The 20,876-nt window shown below is 31.3% G+C and overlaps 1 protein-coding gene across 1 annotated transcript in view; it reads right to left on the bottom strand.

Annotated features, from left to right (window-relative positions):
- Positions 1-20,876, bottom strand: part of LOC119609989 (MOB kinase activator-like 3) — a 362,256-nt gene that overhangs the window by 294,120 nt on the left and 47,260 nt on the right. Inside the window, exon 3 of the mRNA XM_037965051.1 lies at positions 7,657-7,780. Coding sequence (XP_037820979.1) covers positions 7,657-7,780 — 124 coding nt within the window. The remainder of the gene's footprint in view (positions 1-7,656; positions 7,781-20,876) is intronic.

A 20,876-nucleotide genomic window follows, 5' to 3' on the forward strand; every position in this document is an offset into this window, starting at 1 on the left:
TAAGTCTAGCGATGGCCGTTCGTGAGCTGGACCGGTTACATAAAAGATCCTTTTTAGTTATTTTTTTAAATTTCACAGTTTTTTCTTAAACAAAATATAATATATAAGGCCCCTTAAGAAAAATGCTTTAACTGAGTGAAAATATCAATATAAACATATATTTATATCAACATAAACAAGATTTATATGCGGTAAAATCCTTCTGTCAAATTTTATGTAGTTCGGTCCATAATTTATCCTTTCCTCCTCTATATGATTTCTTATTATTGATAACACCGTCCAATACTACAAATTAGACACGAACCAAATAATATAAATTTAATGAAGAAAATCTGCGTCTTCAGTTTTTTCTGTTTCCTTTTTAAAGGACTCCAAAGTTTTAAAAAGCAAATCTTTCAAAAATATTTTAAAATACTTCTACTGATCAAACAATGTCAAATTTGATGTCAAGCGAACAAGAGAGGTTCACTGTTTTGTTTACAATCAAATTAATTATTCGCAAAAATAATGGACTAATTAGCAATATTAAAATTTTAAATAATAACGTGATTGCTTAGGTGTCACTAGTAAGTAGAGATGCCAATCCCGAAATCCCGATCCCGAAAATCCCGGGATTTTTCGGGATTAGAAAATCCCGAATCCCGGGATTTGCAAAATAAATCCCGAGATTTTTTCGGGATTATGATATCCCGAATCTCGGGATTTTTCAAAATGAATCCCAGGATTTATTACTAAAAAATTTTTTAAATTCTTTTTTGAGCCATAATTTCATTCAATTCGCTTCAAAATTACGATCTTTGTTTATTTTTGACTTATGCAGAACAAAATTCAGCACAGCTATTCTTGTACATTTTGAACCTTTTATTTTTTAAAGTGGTATGATACCAAATATAGTACATACAAATTTATTTTTTCATTTCGTCGTAGACCCAAAAAGTATACACATTCTTTGTCTATAGTAGACACAAATTTGGACCAAAATTAACACAAGAAATCCTAAAAGCACCTCCTCTGAAAACCAATTTGATGCCAATATTAATATCAATATCAGCTATTTGATGAGATTAATTTTTAAAATAGAATCGATTTGAATCTACAAAAATAATACAAAAATTGTGTAATATTCAATTTCTGCGGCTTTTCATACAAATTATCATATTTTTTAAAATTGATTCTCTTAAATGGAAAGTATTTTGTTGTCTGCGTAGTATTTTGCAATAATAAACCATTCCTTGATTGAAATTAATCATACCTTTTCAAATCTATTGATTTCAAATTGTTCGAATTCCATCACATACCGGAATATTTATTTATTTTATTTCGGCACAGTCAAATATAAAATAAATTTTTAAATGATATCTAGAAGGTTTTGCATTACAACCCAGCAAAAAAAGAACTTCCAAAGAAGCGAAAAAGAAGTAGAATTTACTACATGGAAGTACTGAAAAAGAGCTGAAGAAGTGATGATTTTAACACAGGCTTGTCATAGGAGGGATGTCCTTTTTATTTGATTCCAAATTTACTACTTCTGAAGTCATTCTCAAGAAGTAATTTTTATGATCTTTTTTTGGAAGTTATTCGGAAGTGAAATTGTATTATTATAGAATACAACTAATTTGCCTTAAATAATTTTAATATTAATGAGGGTAATAGATACATATAATAAAACAGAAGCCCAAAAGTAAAATTTTTTATCTCCCAAGAATGTAAGAACAAAAAAATATCTTCAGCTTTGAAAAAGTATAATTACACTGTACGTAAAATTTCAACTTCCAAAAAGACACAGAATAACGCCGAAACACGTGAATTTAATTTTCGGTCGTAGAATCAAGTGACATACTCTGTTTTGAAAAGTTGGGACAAAATCGGGAGATATTGCATTTTAAAGTTTAAACTGTTTCTGAGGTGATTTTTGATTATTTAAATTTAAAAAACAAAACTCAAACGCATATAAAAATAAATAAATACATGAAACTAGAGTCCATTTAAATTATTATGCACATATATTTAGTTTTTCATAATTAGTTCGTATGTCTATTCGTGAAAACTTTTTTCAAAATTTAAAAAAATAAAATATCACCTCATAAAAGTTCATACTTTAAAACGCAATATCTCCCGATTTTGACACAACTTTTCAAAACGGAGTATGCCACTAGATTCTACGACCCAAAATTAAGTTTAGGTGTCTCGGCGTTTTTCTGTGTCTTTTTGATATACTTACAGTGTTATTTTCCAATCTTCGGAAGTCTTTAAACATCACTTCCTCAGAAGGTTAAAAAATTCACTTAGTGCTACTTTTAAAGTGGTGATAAATGGTATTCGTTTGGAAGTACTTCGTTTTATTTTTGCTGGGATGCTTTCTACAAATCTGAGTGATAACAGTAAAGGTAAATTAAATTGTTCTGAATGTAGATAACATGTTTCAAAGAAAAGGTTCATTTATGATCTAAACTGATATTCGAAGGATTGAACGTTATATTTATTATAACCTATACCACTACAGTGGGGAGGGTATTATACGTTTGTGCTGATGTTTGTAACGCATAAAAATATTGGTCCTACACCCTTAAAGTATACCGATCGAATCAGAATCGCTTTCTGAGTCGTCGTTTGACCCTAGCCCTCATTAAAAAATATCTTAAACGTCCAAAAATTTACTTATAACCATTAGTATCGCGATGACATTCAGCATAACTAACCTTTATATAAAATTACATGCCTCTTCCCAAATGTTTGAGGATCGGCCCATATTTGACCCTAGCTCCCATATAAAGCCTCTTTTAGAAATTTAGTTTTTCATCAATAAATTGCTTAAATACATCGGAATTAAGGAAAAATTCAACAATTTTTTTATGAAAAATAAATAATTTATCTTCTGTCAATTAATTTTCACAAGATTAAACAATTTTCTTCACAAACATGAAGATTTCAGATTTTCATGTATAAAATAATTAAATTTATGTAATCCCGAAATCCCGTAAAATACCGGTATTTTACGGGATTTCGGAATTTTCAAAATCCCGAATCCCGGGATTTGTAAAAGCCAGTCCCGTTTGGCATCCCTACTAGTAAGACAAGAATTAGCGCAAATTAGCTGATTTTTAATATTTTTTTCTACGTTTTTGAGCTATTTTTTTTTTATTAAATCACTTTATTAGGTTCATTCAGAATAAAATCAGTTTACTGCTGGCAGTGGGTAAAATTCATTCATATTCTAGTGTCACAATATATTTAACTCGTTTACGCACACTTAATTTTTGAAAAATTTGAGTACTTTGTTAAATTTCACGAGTACAGTCCGAATATAAAATTTAATTAAAAATGTTGTTGATATAATAAAACCATATTATTTCATGGTTAAAATATTTGCTGTGTTTTATTGCTATTATTGAATGTTAACCAAAGTTAGCAACAAAACGAACATTACCTGATTTGGCATCACCTCACAGTAAAAATCAGCTAAATCTTGAAATTATTTACGATTTCTTGAAAATGTTTGTTGATTTGTTTATTTTTGTAATTTAAATTTTATTCATATTTGTATTTTTATTCTTAATTTGGTAGCACTTTTATCGAAGTTAAAATTAACTTGTATAATTTTACACGTTAACTCCTAACGTTTACAAATTTTATAGTGATATCAATATTGGAAAAACACGTCTATAGATGTCATTTGCATTTACGAGCGACCGTGCTCGACGTCTATAGCCGTAAGCTATTAACTAACGAATAAAATTATAAAATTTAAGAGTTTTTGGAAACTGTCGAAAATCACAGGAGTTTGGCTAAAAAAAATTGGGCAAATTCAGACTCGCAATTTTATAAAGAAAGCAGTCTGGATAATCAGAAAAAATTAATGGACGTACATAACAAAAGCGGTCAGAAAAGATTTCATAAAATAAGTCAAGTGATTCTGCTGCAAAAATTTAAGAAAAATTTCGTGTTACAGCAAGTCTAGCTGCAGTAAAACGTATTGTAGAAGGACTAAGACTTTGTAATATTTTAGAGAATAAAAGGCACTCCAATTGCCACTCCTATAAAAATACCTCTTCAGTTTGCACGTGAACTCATGGTTATAAAAACCAATAGCAACAACCTGTTTTTCGGATTAAAAAAGGTTTAATTTAGAAGGTCCAGATCGATATAATCATTATTTTTATGATTTTTGAAAGAAAGAGCTGAAAGAAGTGAGCTTCAATTTTATATATCTAGTAAGAATTGCAATGCCATGCTGGAAACTGCTTTCTTCACATTTTCGGATAACTTTGAACCCTTGCCGCGCATATTTCAAAAACATAATTCTCCATTCCATACCGCAATGGCTGTAAAAGTATGGATTCGAAACCGGATTGTAAAATTTTGGACTGGCCTCCATTAGAGTGCTCCAAAAAAACGAAGTTGCGAATTTTGCCCGTCCCCTCTAGAATTGTTCTATAAGTTGTAAAACTATTCATACAAAAAATTAGGCTGATTGGATAACGTTATTGTTAAGGAACTTTATTGTTAAGGAATCGTAATGTGCACAGAGTAAGCATTTCGGAAAGATATAAAACACAAAAATTGATTGCTTGAAAACTTTAAAAGTTATTGCAAATTCCCCAGGCCATTAACGTGTCCCACAGCACATGAATTCGAAATGTGACAAAAAATTTAGTTTATTTGGGATATGTTCTAAAAAACCATTTTGTTACTTAAAATATATCTATAATTACTCGAATATTAGTTTTTGCTCTTATAAGATAACGCTAACTCGCTCTCAGTTACGGTTTGATTTTTTTAACGGCCGTTTCAAATCTCCAATTTCAGTTTTTCTGAATATTTGTTAAACAAACTTCAAAATTTTTAGGAGATCTCATGGGGATTTATGGTCAATAGATAAGGCTATTAAACGGTAAAAAAATTTGATCAATAATTCTTACAGTTTAGCTGTACCTGCGATTTGAACTCGGCGGATTTCGGGAAAATCGCATTTTTTTGTAATATTTTAGAGAATACGTATTAATTCTTTACTGTTGCACATTTGAAATAAAGTATTATCAGAGTATTATAGTCCAGATAATACAAAATTTATATCCGAAGTTTTATTAAAATCGGACATTCTTAACCCATAAACTGTGAATTTCAAAGGTCAAATTTTGCAATATTTTGGAATTCTTAGTGTACCATATCGAAATAATATTTATTTGTAGGCCATCTTTACCAAAAATGACTGCAATTTATCGTATATAGTCCGATATTTAAAATAGAGTGAAAAAATGTAGATTAACCCTTTAAGGCACTTGGTAATAATTTAACTCCAAAGTTCAAAAATTCGAAAAAACACTATATATTTGAATAATGCTCTATATAATTAGAGGAATAACAGAAATAAAACAAAAAATTCTATATTAAGTATAAAAATTATAATTTAACCCTTTTTGACTATGGAGTAACTTGAGGTGCACATTTTTAAAAGAAAAATTTTGTTTTTAAAACTGATAATTTACGTAATCCTTTCTTACGGTCGATTTTCAAATCTAATATGTCTAAAAATACAAACTTTATATGGTCAAAAAGGATTATTTCACAAGTTTTTATACTTAATATAGAATTTTTTGTTTTATTTCTGTTATTCCCTTAATTATATAGAACATTATTCAAATAGAGAGTGTTTTTTCGAATTTTTGAACTTTGGTGTTAAATTGTTTCCATGAGGCTTTTCTCTTTTTATACCCACCATCAAAAAAGATGGGTGGTATATTGATTTTGTCATTCCGTTTGTAACACATCCAAATATTGGTCATAGACACACAAAAGTATATATATTCTGGGTCCTCATTAAATTCTAAGACGATCTAGCCATGTCCGTCCGTCTGTCTGTCTGTTGAAAGCACGATAGAGTCCCAATGGAAAGAGCTAGAGGGTTGAAATTTCACATAAATATTTCTTATAGGTAAGGTTTGTTTGGTATTGAAAATGGGCAATATCGGTCCACGTTTTCGGATAGCCCCCATACAAGTGGCCCCTCGAAGAGAAGCTTTAACAGCCATAACTTGTTTATATGTTGATCGGTCCATGATTGACCCTACCCCCATATAAGGTCCCCTTCAGAAAATGACTGCAACGCTCATTAATGGCTTAAAAATACGAGTGTAGCGACGAAATTCGACACAAATAAATTTAATACGAACCAAATTCTGTCTACCAAATTTTATGAGGATCGACCCATAATTGACCCTACCCCCCATATAAGGTCCCCTTCAGAAAATTACTTTAACGCTTATAACTGGCCTAAATATACGAGTATATAGATGAAATTCGACATAAGTAAGTTTCATTCGAGTCAAACGAGGTTTAATGGTGGGTATATAAGATTCGGCATAGCCGAATATAACACTCTTACTTGTTTCACTTTATTTTAAATATTGGACTATATACGATAAATTCAGTCATTTTTGGTAAAGATGGCCTACAAATAAATATTATTTCGATATTGTACACTAAGAATTTCCAAATATTGCAAAATTTGACCTTTGAACTTCACAGTGTATGGGTTAAGAATGACCGATTTTAATAAAACTTCGGATATATATTTTGTATTACCTAGACTATAATACTCTGATAATACTTTATTTCAAATGTGCAACAGTAAAGAATTAATACGTATTCTCTAAAATATTACAAAAAAATGCGATTTTCCCGAAATCCGCCGAGTTCAAATCGCAGGTACAGCTAAACTGTAAGAATTATTGATCAAATTATTTTACCGTTTAATAGCCTTATCTATTGACCATAAATCCCCATGAGATCTCCTAAAAATTTTGAAATTTGTTTAACAAATATTCAGAAAAACTGAAATTGGAGATTTGAAACGGCCGTTAAAAAAATCAAACTTTTTTGACCATAACTGAGAACGAGTTAACGTTATCTTATAAGGTTATAATATTCGAGTAATTATAGATATATTTTAAGTAACATAATGTTTTTGTTAGAATATATTCCTAAAAAAGTAAATTTTTTTGTCACATTTCGAATTCATGTGCTGTGAGACACGTTAATGGCCTAGGGAATTTGCAATAACTTTTAAAGTTTTCAATCAATTTTTGTGTTTTATATATTTCCCAAAATGCTTACTCTATGCACATTACGATTCCTTAACAATAAAGTTCAAAATTTATTACTAAATGGCCAAATTTGAGCAAAAACTGAAAAAATCGATATTTTCCCCTTGTAAATGCACTTGAAAACTTCAGAGCCGTTGCGGCACCTGTTAACGTTATCCAATCACCCTAATTTTTTGTATGACATAGCTTTACAACCCATAGAACAATTCTAGAGGGCGGGACGGCATGTCAGACAATTTTTTTTTCCTTCATACAAGCTTGAATCACTCTAGCCTCCATACTCTTTTCAACTATTTATTAGTGAAAATGTTTAGGCGAAGTCTGGACTTAATAGTTGTTAGAATTAAGATAGGAAGTACTTATTGTTAGTTGATAGAAATAAAGATATAATAAAAAAGGAATATGAAAACAATTATTATTAAATATGAAGGAATTATACGAAATTTATTCAAAACTCATTTTTATTTAAATCAATTAACAGTGCATCGGTTAAATTATTTCTCAAAAATAAAAAATTTAGATGTATAATGAAAAATTTTCTGAAAGTACTCACCTTTCGCCGTCCGCCCATAAATATTCATACCGCGATCCTCCGCACATAGTTGGGCAAGTATTTTCATTACAATATTCCGAAACTGTTCCGTATATAAGATTTATGCGATTAAAGAAATCAACAACTGGAATAAAGAAGAACACAACGTTTTAATCTTAGAATTTCACGCATATGTTCCAGTAGTCGACGATTACTGGTTAAATTTTACATGAGAAATATTATACTAAGAGAGACATGATAGATATGACCATTAGTAATATTACAACGTATTCCTTGTTGAATGGACTAGTTTTACACATAAAATTTAATTTTTTTAGGTTAATTTAAAAAATAAAACAAGTAAGATTCCTATATTTGTATACAATAAATTAAACACTACTTTTTATTAAAACCCATTTAACTATAATATTTTTTTAGATAACTTGACAAATTTTTTTCCGTAGTGAGTAGTGCTTATGTAAAACTAATTTTGATTAGGTCCAGAAAAATGTATATTAATAGGCCAGTTCGAAAGCGTTTTAATATAATGATTTATCTATACACAGAACATACTCATGTTGAATTTTATCTGGATATAATCATTTAATAATGAATTAAGTGGTATTAAGTGATTTTCGTAAAATTCCGTATAACGATTTATATATACAAAATACACATTTATGTCGAATTTTATCCCTATAACTTTGATTGTCAAAGTGCGTTTAAGTAATTTTCGGAAATGGGAGTTGTGACCAATTATGGATCGATCAGGAAAAAACTTCATATAATGATTTATATGCAAAAAAATCAAGTCGAATTTTACTACAATAGTTTTATTAATTAATGAAATATGTGGGTTTAAGTGATTTTCAGAAGTGGACTTTATATAGAAGCTATGACCAATTACGGACCTCTCCAGAAAAATTTCGTAGAGTAATTCATATGTACTATGTACATAAAACATATTTGTGTCGAATTTTATCAAGATAGCTTTATTTGATAATGAAATATGTGTTTTTAAGTGATTATGTGGGAGCTATTACCAATTATATACCGATCCGGAAAAAATTTGGTAGAATAATTTATATGCACACAAAACATATTCGTACTTTATCCCGATAGCTTTATTATTCAAAGAAATATATGCGTTTAAGTGATTTTAGGAAGTGGACCTTATATGGGAGCTATGATTAATTACGGGCCAATCCGGAGAGTGATTGATATATAGACAAAACATATTTGTGTCGAATTTTATCGAAATAGCTTTATTTGACAATGAAATATGTGAGTTTAAATGATTTTCGAAAGTGGGCCTTATATGTGAGCTATGACCAATAATGGATCAATCCGGGAACAAATTGGTCGAATGATTTATATGTACACAAAACATACTCAAGTTATTCTGCTCGAATTTTATCACAATAGCTTTATTTATCAAAACACCATTATAGCAAATCCCAAAAAGGATGAAGTAGAGCAAATGGTGAAACAGGTGAGTGATAGCATAGCTAAACTACCTATTACTAAGAAAAGACTATCTGGCGCACAGAGGAGGAAGTTGAAAAAGATGCTTCAGAAAATCACAGTTAGTCAATCCAACGACACTCCAAAGGAAAAATTGGACTCTCTCACAAGATATGAGGCAACTGAGAATAAACCTAAGAAGAAAAAGAGCTCCCCGTCTTCTAATACACAGCCAAGCCATACTTCACTCAAAGGAACCTCAAGTCAGAATCCTGAGAGTAAGGGTGACAACGCCATGATAGATATTCCGAAGACGATCACGTCGGAGAATTCAACCTCGAAGGTACGGGTATCTCAAAAGAAGCCCCGAAAAGCGAGGAAAGAGAGGCTAGACAGTGGAAAACGAAAAGTGCCGCCATCTTACTCCAAAATTGCCAGAAGAAGACACCGGGACGATCTCTGCTATGCACTTTACGATGCCGGTAATCCGACAGGCAAAATTCCAGTAGACCAACAGAATAAGGTAGAAGATCTGGTGAACAATAAGATAGTGGACCATGCAATCGCTTCAAAGGGCAAACAACCAATAGAGAGCGTTAGCTGCGAGTTCAGCATGGGCGTGATGTTGATGAGGTTGGCATCTCACCAATGTTTTAGCACGCTAAAGAACTTGGTGGAAAGTATCCCTCCTCCCTGGGACGGCGCTAAGCTGGGACTGACAAAGAAGTGCGAGCTTCCGGTGATCTTAAAGTCCACTGTCTACATAAAAGGATGGGGCAGTAAACTGGCTAATGAACGTATACTGGAAATTCTTTTTGGTCAAAATGCTGAGCTGGCCATGGAAAAATAGGATGTCTTTTACAGTAAAGAAGAACCTGAGGGAACTATATTTGTAATAGGTATCGACCAGAAATCTATAGCTAGTCTTGCCAAGAATAAAGATAGGGCTTACTTCGCCTCTAAAGCTATCATATTCAAAATTGGGAAGGTGCCGATTGGAAGGGCTGTTACAACAAGCCTCGAAAAAGACACTAAAATATTTAAGACCACAGCATCACACAGTGGGGCAGAATCGAAATTTTTTGGAAATAAATCTGGCATTTCTAAACGGCTGATCCGATCGGAATAAAATTTGGCGTGAGCGTAGCCAAGTAGTATTCGAGTTTAAGTTTAGAAGATGAACCCCGCAGATGCCCCGCAGATGCCCCGTGACGGCGCTGTGGCGGCTCAAAGTAGGGTACCTACGACATGTAAAATTTTTAAACTCGTGCCATTTTTTGTTTGTTTTTCACCCAAATACAAAGGTTTTTATATTTTCTGAAAGCGCTCGCCGAGATCTTGAAAAAACATGCTTGGACATACTACTTATCTCTTATAATATCCGATTTATAGGCATTTAAAAATTTAGTGATACAAAATTTACCATACCTTGGTTCGCCTTTTTTTGAATACCGGGCGCAATTTTGGACCAAATGGACTCAATTTTTTCTTGTTAGTTAGACAACAATTTCCAATAATATACAAAAAATTTCAGATCAATATCATTTACAGATCCAAAAATATACGTTTTTTAATTTAAAAATTCAAACAATTTTAGATTTTTGGCGTTTTTTTTGCCAAAAATGTGTCTTAACTCTTTTATTAATAAAATAAAATTTTCTTTAAGAACATATAACAATTTTATAGTTTTCTAAAAGGTATCTTTACGGAGAACGCTTTGGCGTAAAAAACTTGTCCTATTTTTTGAAAATGTTGCCATTCAAATGTTCTTATATGAAATGACAAATTTAACAAGCGTTGAAAATTTCATTGAGTTTTGTTCATAAATAAAGATTTTGTCATATATTACATATTTGTTTAATTTCTAAAACTATGATTTATATCAAAATTTTAATAGGGTCGCAGATAGCTACAACAATTTAGTCCATATTTATCCCTTAATATCTTTTTTTAGTTAGATATGGAAATTCTCGACCCTTTACAAAAATTTTCAAGCCAATATCTCAATTACATTCAAAAATATGTTCATTTAAACCTGTATCCTTTAATTTCATATTTTAGTATTAAATATGACAGAACATATTTAAATCTTATATTTACCTATTTTCTATTTGTCTGCTTATCCTTATAATTGAAAGGTCCTATTATGGTTAAATTTTCAGAAATTTATAACTATTTTTTACCTAAATTTTTCGATAGATCATTTCGTTCTGTTTCGTTTATGATCATGTAGGTAAAAAGATACAGGTAATAATAATTTCGATTCATTCACTAATAAGAAATATCAATGACTGAATTACAGGTTATAGTAATATAGTCCTAAATGTTAATAGGTAGACAATTCGTAATTTTTTACCTTGGAATACCTGGATCGGAAATGACAAGAATTGGTATATAAGTAAACTTCTCAGATTTTAAGTACCATATTTAATAAATCTACAATGAAGATTACATTAAAGTACGAAGAGTTGTGTTCCGTTTTATGGAGTGTATCTTCAAAAGGGCCAGAAAGAATTGAAGACATTTCAAATTATATAAAAACTACATATAGTATAAAAGTAGACAAAACAGGCATATCAAAAATTGAAAACTTTTTAAAACTTTTTGATGTAAAAAGTAAGTCTGTGGATGGAAATCAAAAGAAATTTCGATTAAAATTTTGTAGTTGGATGGAAACTACTACGGAAATCTCAACTTACAACACATCAACAGGAGCGCCTTGCAAGTCATACGAAGACTTATGTTCAAGGCCAAAAAAAAAAAGAGGTTCACACAAAAACTTTTTTCAATCTCAAATGAGGAAATTGCTGATACATTTAACGAAATGCTGAAAAAGGAAAACCAACCTATGGATGCCGTACATATTGCAACTATTCTTCCTAATGCATCACCAAAACGACTTAAGCGAATTGTGGAAAGTATACCAACTCCAACATCACAATCAAATTTTACTGAAGAGGAAGCAATAGCGCTTATGTTGGAACTGGGTCTCAGTCGAAATAAGTACCAAATATTAAGGAAAGCTCTGCATGAAAAAGGACACAATATATTACCATCATACAAGGCGATCCAGGAAAAAAAACAAACTATCCTACCATCACCTATTGCTGTTAATGATGTGGAAGCTTGTATTGATATATCATCTTTGCTCGAAAACACAGCATCAAGAATTGTGTCAGACTTTTCAGAAGACCAACTAAGGAAAATTCATAACTGTGATGTTGTCTTAATGTGTAAGTGGGGATGTGACAGTTTATCAGCACTTCCAGAATACAAACAAGCTTGTGGAAGTCGGACATTAGCTGACTACAAAAGTGTATTTATGTCATCATTAGTGCCATTACGAATTCGTTCATATTCCCTTAGTCAAGCATCGGAAATTCATTTGAAGATATATGGATCAATACAACTCCGGGTTCAAAAAATTTTTGTAGACCCATTGGATTTGAATATATAAAGGAGTCAAAGAAAACAACAAAAGATTTAGTGGAATATTTAAAAGATGAAATAAATGCACTGGAACCCATTTGCATAAAAATAAAGGAATTCTCTATTAACGTATCATATCAGCTAAGCTTAACAATGATTGATGGAAAGGTCAGCAATGCCATAACAGAAATTTCTTCCTTCTGGAGATGCTCAATATGTAATGAAAAAAAGCAGAATCCAAGAAGAATTTAAAGTTCAGATGGGATTAAACATCGACAAACCACTTCCAAGTTGCGGTAGTACAAATGACGGTAATACGGCCAAAAGGTTTTTTCGTGATTTTGAAAAAAAAAAATTGAAAAGGTCAAAGGGCATCCCGCAATTCCCAAAAATAGGAATGAAAATCCCAAAAATGGGATTTTTTACTTTTTTGCCCATAGGGTCCACATTTCTTTCAGGGCTGGGAAAATACTTTTGGAGTAAATAGAAAACATATTGAGGTTTTCAGTTTTCTGATCCCAGCTTAGGGATTTTAGAACATGTCGCCCAAAGTTGAAGTTTTGATAAAAAATAGGTCATATTCGGAAGGACGCAGTGGCAACATTTTAAAAAAATAGGACAAGTTTTTTACGCCAAAGCGTTCTGCGTAAAGATACCTTTTAGAAAACTATAAAATTGTTATATGTTCTTAAAGAAAATTTTATTTTATTAATAAAAGAGTTAAGACACATTTTTGGCAAAAAAAAACGGCAAAAATCTAAAATTTTTTGAATTTTTAAATTAAAAAACGTATATTTTTGGATCTGTAAATGGATATTGATCTGAAATTTTTTGTATATTATTGCAAATTTTGTTGTCTAACTAAAAAAATTACGCCCGGTATTCAAAAAAAGGCGGACCAAGGTATGGTAAATTTTGTATCACTAAATTTTTAAATGCCTATAACTCGGATATTATAAGAGATAAGTAGTAGCGCTTTCAGAAAATATAAAAATCGTTGTATTTGGATGAAAAACAAAAAAATGGCATGAGTTTAAAAATTTTACATGTCGTAGGTACCCTACCGTCCCTGGGGCATCTGCGGGGTTCATCTTCAAAACTTAAACTCGAATACTCCTTGGCTACGCTCACGTCAAATTTTATACCGATCGGATCAGCCGTTTAGAAATGCCAGATTTATTTCCAAAAAAATTCGATTCTGCCCCACTGTGCATCAGTAGCAACTACTGACACCACATAGATGATAGGATCAACAAGGCACATCGGTGCTGGGCGATATGTAGGACTGCTTTAGACAAAAAGTGCAATATCACTCTACTACAGGGAGTTCAGCGTACATGCTGCTTGGGTATAAGTGGTGTCATGTGTACTACTGCAACCAAGGCTCTGGAAACGTTGCTAGATATTCCACCTATTGAAACATATTTAAGATATGAGGCGGCGCTTACAGCCGAACGACTCTTTACTTTATGCGAACTGGCCAAAAGCGGTTATAGGACACGTCATCAATGTATACTGGACACATTGGAAGGTTATATATACACAATCATCGGACGTGCCTGATCGTTTACCAGACACAGAATATGTCGGAAACTTTGAAACGCTGATCCCTGATAGAATGTCTTGGTCAAGCGGAACATTAGAGCAAATACCAGTAGGAATCCGTTGTTACACGGATGGCTCTAAATTGGGAGACAAAGTGGGGCTGGGGTTCTATATTGAAGACCCAGAAACAGAAATATACCACCGTTTACCAAATCATAACACAAGCTTCCAGGCAGAAGTACGAGCAATAACGGAATGCGTAAATTGGATTAGAATAAACATGGCGCCCATACCGTTTAATATATTTACCGACAGCCAGAAGGCAATTAGGGCGATATCAGGCGATAAAACTAAATCTAAAACCGTATTGGATTGTAAGAAAGCTTTAACTGAATACTCTCCCTGAGGTATGGTTCACATCTTATGGGTACCAGCCCACTCGGGAGTAGTCGGTAACGAAAGGGCGAATTTAATAGCTCTAAAGGGAAGGGATCTCGAGGCAGTTAACCTGACAAACGCAAAACCATTCGACGCAATAAAAGCTGAACTAAAAATATGGGTGAGAGAATCCCATAAGGCCTCTTGGAATAATGAAACAGTGGGTAGAACCACGAAGATCCTATGGGGTGACCCTGATGAGAGCAAGACGAAAAATCTCCTCATAATGAGCAAGTCTGAAGTTAGTATGATGGTACGTATTCTGAGTAGACACACAGGATTACGAGCACATCTATGCAAAATTGGACGTGCGGATTCAGACGAATGTAGAGCATGTGGAGAGGACAGTGAAACTCTGGAGCACTTTCTTTGCCACTGCCAGGCATTCGTCGAAGTTAGATCCAAGTATCTTGGAAGTGATGTTATTCAGGAAATAACATTCCTGACTAACACTGATTGGAAGATTCTTAGGAATTACGTTCAGGAAACTGAGTTTATGAATCACTGAAAAATAATTTATTCAGTTCCCTTTTTTTCTTCGGATTGATGTAGTATACATCCTCCTATCAACCTACCTACCTTATATATCAATGAAATATGTGCGTTTAGGTGATTTTCGGAAGTGGACCTTATATGGGAGCTATAACTAATTGTGGACCGACTGAGATCTACGTTGGTAGTATGATTTCTGTTCATATTATGTTTGCATGTACAAATTCTTGTATTGATACCGATATATTTGAAACAGTTATTAACGATTAACTAATTTCCGGAAATTTACAACTTTATATGGGGGCTATGAGAAATATTTGATCAGTTTTTATGAGTTTAAACATACTTGGTATCTGGCAGAAAAAAATAAAGAATGTTTTGGGTGAATTTCGTGAATTTCTATTGCTTCGTTTTAAAGGCAGGCGCGGATCCAACTCAAGCGTTTGGGGGGGGACTTTTTTTCGCTCGGTATATATTTTGGTAGTGACGAGTTTACTTGATTTTGATGACTATACGCAATTTTTGATATGAAAGTCGAAACTTTTTGACGATTTTGTATTAGTTTTTAGTTAAAACAACTAAGAAAGTATAATCGGGCGTGACCGATCAGTTATGAATATTAAATGTGATTTATTTTTCATAATAAAGCATTTATCTTCTATTACCTTGTGCCGATACATTTAAGCAATTTATAGATAAAAACTTATTTTTGAAAGAGACTTTATATGGGGCTAGGGGCAAATATGGACCAAGCCTGATAAAATTTTGTGAATATATTTATATGTACATAATATTTTATTGTGCTGAATTTCATCGCGATATTTGTGTTTATAAGTTAATTTTGGACATTCAAGTAATTGTTCCGATACATTTAAGCAATTTATGGATGAACAAGTAAGAAAGTATAGTCGGGCGAGGCCGACCATATGATAACCTACACCAGTTATGAATATTAAATGTGATTTATTTTTCATAGTAAAGCATTTATTTTCAATATTCCCTTGTTCCGATACATTTAAGCAATTTATGGATGAAAAACTAATTTTCTGAAAGAGGCTTTATATGGGGGCTAGGGGCAAATATGGACCAAGCCCGATAAAATTTTGTGAATATATTTATATTTACATAATATTTTATTGTGCTGAATTTCATTGCGATATTTGTATGGGAACTAGGGTCAAATGAGTCCCGATCTCCATGAAATTTGGCTTTGTATAAAACTTAGTTGTGCCGCTTTTTATCAATATACAGGTATATTTAACATAATTATGAGCTCAGAAGCCCTTTTCGGGGGGTTCTTTTGTATGAGGGATTGGTAAAATAATGGACCGATTTTAACCATTTTCTATAGGCTTCGTCCTTGGGCCAAAAAAAAGCGTGTGTGCCAAATTTTTCTTGAAAATTGCGGCCTATACCTTGCGCACAAGGTTTACATGGACAGCCAGCCAGACGGACGGACGGACATAGCTTAATCGACTCAGAAAACGATTCTAAGCCGTTTGGTATACTTTAAGGTGGGTAGAGTACGAATATTTTTGTATGGTACAAACATCAGCACAAACCCAATATACCCTCCCCACTAAAGTGGTGTAGGGTATAATAAACCGAGACATTTCAAAAATTCTCGATTTTTTAGATTTTTATGAAAATTTGTACACACACTCATTTTGTAAATAATAAATTTAAGGTATTCCAAAATTTCCAAATTCATTACAGTTTAGATTTTATCGAGGATCAAAGTTTATATTTTTAAGATTTTTTTCAAGAAGCATAATATTTAAAATTATATTATATTGTTAATATAATGATAAAGGAAGGGGTAATTTCAAAAAATTCCGAACAAAAAAGTAGGATTTTGAACATGACCCTCTCCGATTTCGACGAAATTCGGTAAACATATTCTTCATGTAAATACGGAATTTAAAGTTATCCAAAATTTCTAAATTCGTTACGGTTCATATTTTATCGAGGTTCAAAGTTCATATTTTTTAGAATTTTTATCAACAAGCATTAAATTTGACATCCTATATTTTCTAAACAATTTATCCGATTTTAAATGTTTTAGACCCTTGCTAAAGCCTGTGTCTTGTAGTTTGAAAATATTTTACTTCAAATATTATAGTTTTAATATAAAGATAATGATATGATAAAACATCCTTTAGTCAACGATATATCAAAAAAAGGTACCTTCCATTTTCTGTATTCCTTCACATAAGATTGCTTATAGTGTACTCAACAATAAACAATTAAAATCGGATAAATAGTTTAGAAAATATAAGATGTCAAATTTAATGCTTGTTAAAAAAAATCTTAAAAAATGGTAACTTTGAATATTAATAAAATTTAAACCGTGAAGAATTTGGTAATTTTGAAGAACTTTAAACTTCGTATTTATAGAAAGAATGGGTGTACCAAGTTTCATCAAAATCAGAAAGGGTAAGGTACAAAATATGTTAGAAAATTTTTTAAAAACCCCAAAGATATATAATAACGTCATTAATTTAGATAATAGACCATGTCAAAATTAAAGATTGTTGAAATCTTAAAAATATGAACTTTTAACATCGATAAAATCTAAACCGTAAAGTATGTATTTGAAAATTTTGGAGAACTATAAATTTCGTATTTATATGAAGAATGATTGTACCGAATTTCACTGAAATCGGATAGGGTCATGTTGAAAATTTGTATAAATTTGTTTGTTATAGACAACAGTTTTTTAAAATTTATTTCAAATGGTCTTTAGCGGCTGGGCTTTTTACAATCTTTAATTTATGAAGCTTTGCGATCAAATTTTGTAACTGATTTTTCAAAACGAGTTTCATATTTATTTGATCATACGCAAATGTATTTAAGGCAATTTTGTGGACATTTTATATATAATCCACGATATCTACGTTGGTGGTGCGGATAGAAACCATAATTTCTTAAAAATTTTAACTTGCATTATAAAAGGCAAATGTATTTACAAAATTTTTATTTAATTTAATTTTTTTATAAATAAAACAATATATAAATTAATTTTGTAGTATTTTTTACTTGGAACCAAGTAGGAGGATTGTGAAGGAGTAAAATTACCAATTATGAGGACTTTTTGGGAACATTAGAACTAGTAATTAAGTGGTTCTAAAGCACCCAATTGGGTCCAATTGTACTAGTATAAGTCTAGAATTAGTGATTTTTAAAACACACTCAATGTTAATTTGAGCATTAAGATGGTATAGGAAAGTTTACAGTTGGGAACTAGTACTGGTGATTTTTCGAATTTTAGTAAGGAAAATCGACATCTTTTATTTTCTCCAGACAAACAGGACCACTCCAATATACATAGCGACTACTATAGAGGATTTCGACAATATTCTTTATGAACTTTGAGGATTTTTAATAAAAAATACAATACATAAACAATTTATCAAAGTAAAAACTATTTTAAGAAAAACATTTTTGCTGCAAATTTTCAATAATTGTTGTCGCAATAAAAAAATACTTATTACAAAAATATATATTTTAATAATGCGCGAGAGATTTGCCGTACATATGATGTTGCTCATGTGCAGGTTCAATTACTACTGTCTTTAAAAATTAAAAAATAATGTTTATGGACCACAAAGAATTTACAAATTATAAATATCAAGTGGTCCGTTATCCAAAAACAAAAATATTCAACTATTGTTGGTACACACATTATGCTTACTTATATTTAAATAAATAACAAATGCATGTACGCACACGACAGAAAGAAGAATGACAAAAATTTGCACTAACAATAATACACGCATTAACAGACGCAGTATTAATAACAACAACATTAAGGGTATTGGAAAGTACGAACGAAAAAACAAACAAGTAATTAAACAGTCGGTGACAAAAAATATGATCTCCTCCAACAATTGTTATTTTTTTAATTTTATAAAATCTATTACCACCCTGGTTACGTTTCGCACTTCGTACCTGATTTTTATATTCAATAACTGATGCTGATCTCTTTGCCTCGTTAAATAAACACACATCCTACGATTTTTCGCAATTTCGAGATTCTACTAAAGGGGTTTACCCTTATGTACACCTTTCGATTGTTTACATGCTCTACTTGTGGCTACACTTAGAGAACTCGTAATCCAATTTACGGCTAATTCAATGTCCCCTCAATTTTCTATACTCGGTATAGGATGAAGAATATTTGCCAAGGTCACTTTGTAGACCTAGAAAAATTTGTCTCAGATAAAGCTTTTTTGGTAATTTTAGGTTGATAGTGAAAACTAATTATGGTTTCTTTTAAAATAAAATTTAAAAATTATAATTTTAACGTTTACAAATTGGAAAAACTCAAATCATGGCATTATTGGGTTAATGGCTGAATATTTTACAATATTCCAATTGGCCAGCACTATTTTTAGGCAATTTGGAAATGCCCGTCTGTCAACCAAATGATGGACAAAATCATTTGATTTGCCCTTTTCAAATTTTGTTGGTTAAATAAAATGCCATAAAGTAATAAATCATGTAAAATATATTGATTAGTGTTATACTAATGCAAAATATATTCGCCGGCGTTAAAATTAGTCAAATATCAAAGATATTTATCAATATTCGCAAAAATTTATCAAAAATTACAAGGAAAATAACTAAAATTAAGAAAATGTACAATAGTGATGTTTATTTTGTCGCAAAATATCCGTTATTCGAATACTTTTAATAATAATTAGAAATTATATGTTATATTTATACATCTGAACTAAAAAACATTTATTATAGCAGTATACATATATATATATATTTTTCTTAAAAGTTCGTTTTTATTGTCAAAAATGTATTATAAACAAAACTATGAAATTAAGAAAACCTAATTGTACACAACACTAACACATAAAATGACAGCCAAATTGTACAGTGCTGCCAAGTTAAACATAAAACAGCACAATAATTAATATAGGTTTATTATTTGTTTATGAATATCACAATTTTATTAATGGTTTTTAAGGCTAAAGTGTGCTTTAACTATTATGTGCATTAAAAGCACAAGCGTAAATCTCTGACCAGACGGTTTGGAGGCTGATTGCCGTGGTCGTGCGCAATATAACTACTTAGGAGCCAGATTTGGCAAGGAGTGTAATGATAAATTACATTCCAAAGATGCTTCATTCCGTATCGAAATTGTCGGAACGAAATTCAGAACCTCATACTGAATATACAAAACCAAAATCACCCTACTAGTTGCTTTGCATGAAGAAATCAGGTTATTTTTAACCGTCAAAATTTCAATTGTCAATAAAGTTTTAAACATTATTACATTCCCGCTCACTTAAATAGGTTCACTATTTAGTTTACATTAAAATTAATTTTTTGCAAAAAGTAATGGACTAATTGGTTATATTAAAATTTTAATTAATAGCATAATGTCTTACATATGTATCACTAGATAGACAAACATTAGTGCAATACTTAATAACCGATTTTTAATAATTTTTTTCTAAAACACTACGTTTTTGAACAATATTTTTTTGGCTCATTTGAATGGGTTCATCATCTTTAATTGACAAAAACAACAACAAAATGCATTTCTCATGAAACTGTTTTATTTTTATAAAGATTTTTACAATGTTTTAGAAAAGATTTTGGAAGAAAAATTCGAGGTGATAAAGAGTTATAAAAATTCTTAAGTAATGACAAGGAAATTTCGGTCCAAGCCTTTTTAGTTCCTTCGACCTATACACTTTACGAGAAAGAATATCCGAAACATTTTCAATAATAAATAGGTGAGAAAAGTATGGAGGCCATTGCAAAATTTTTACATTCTGGCATCGAATCCATCCATTTACAGCCCTGGCGGTATGGATCGGGGCACTATATGTTTGAAATATCCATGGCAAGGA

Source organism: Lucilia sericata, unplaced genomic scaffold, assembly GCF_015586225.1.
Source record: "Lucilia sericata isolate MDLA Ls3-8-SP2 unplaced genomic scaffold, ASM1558622v1 Contig000026F_arrow, whole genome shotgun sequence".
In the NCBI taxonomy this organism is placed as follows: Eukaryota; Metazoa; Arthropoda; class Insecta; order Diptera; family Calliphoridae; genus Lucilia; species Lucilia sericata.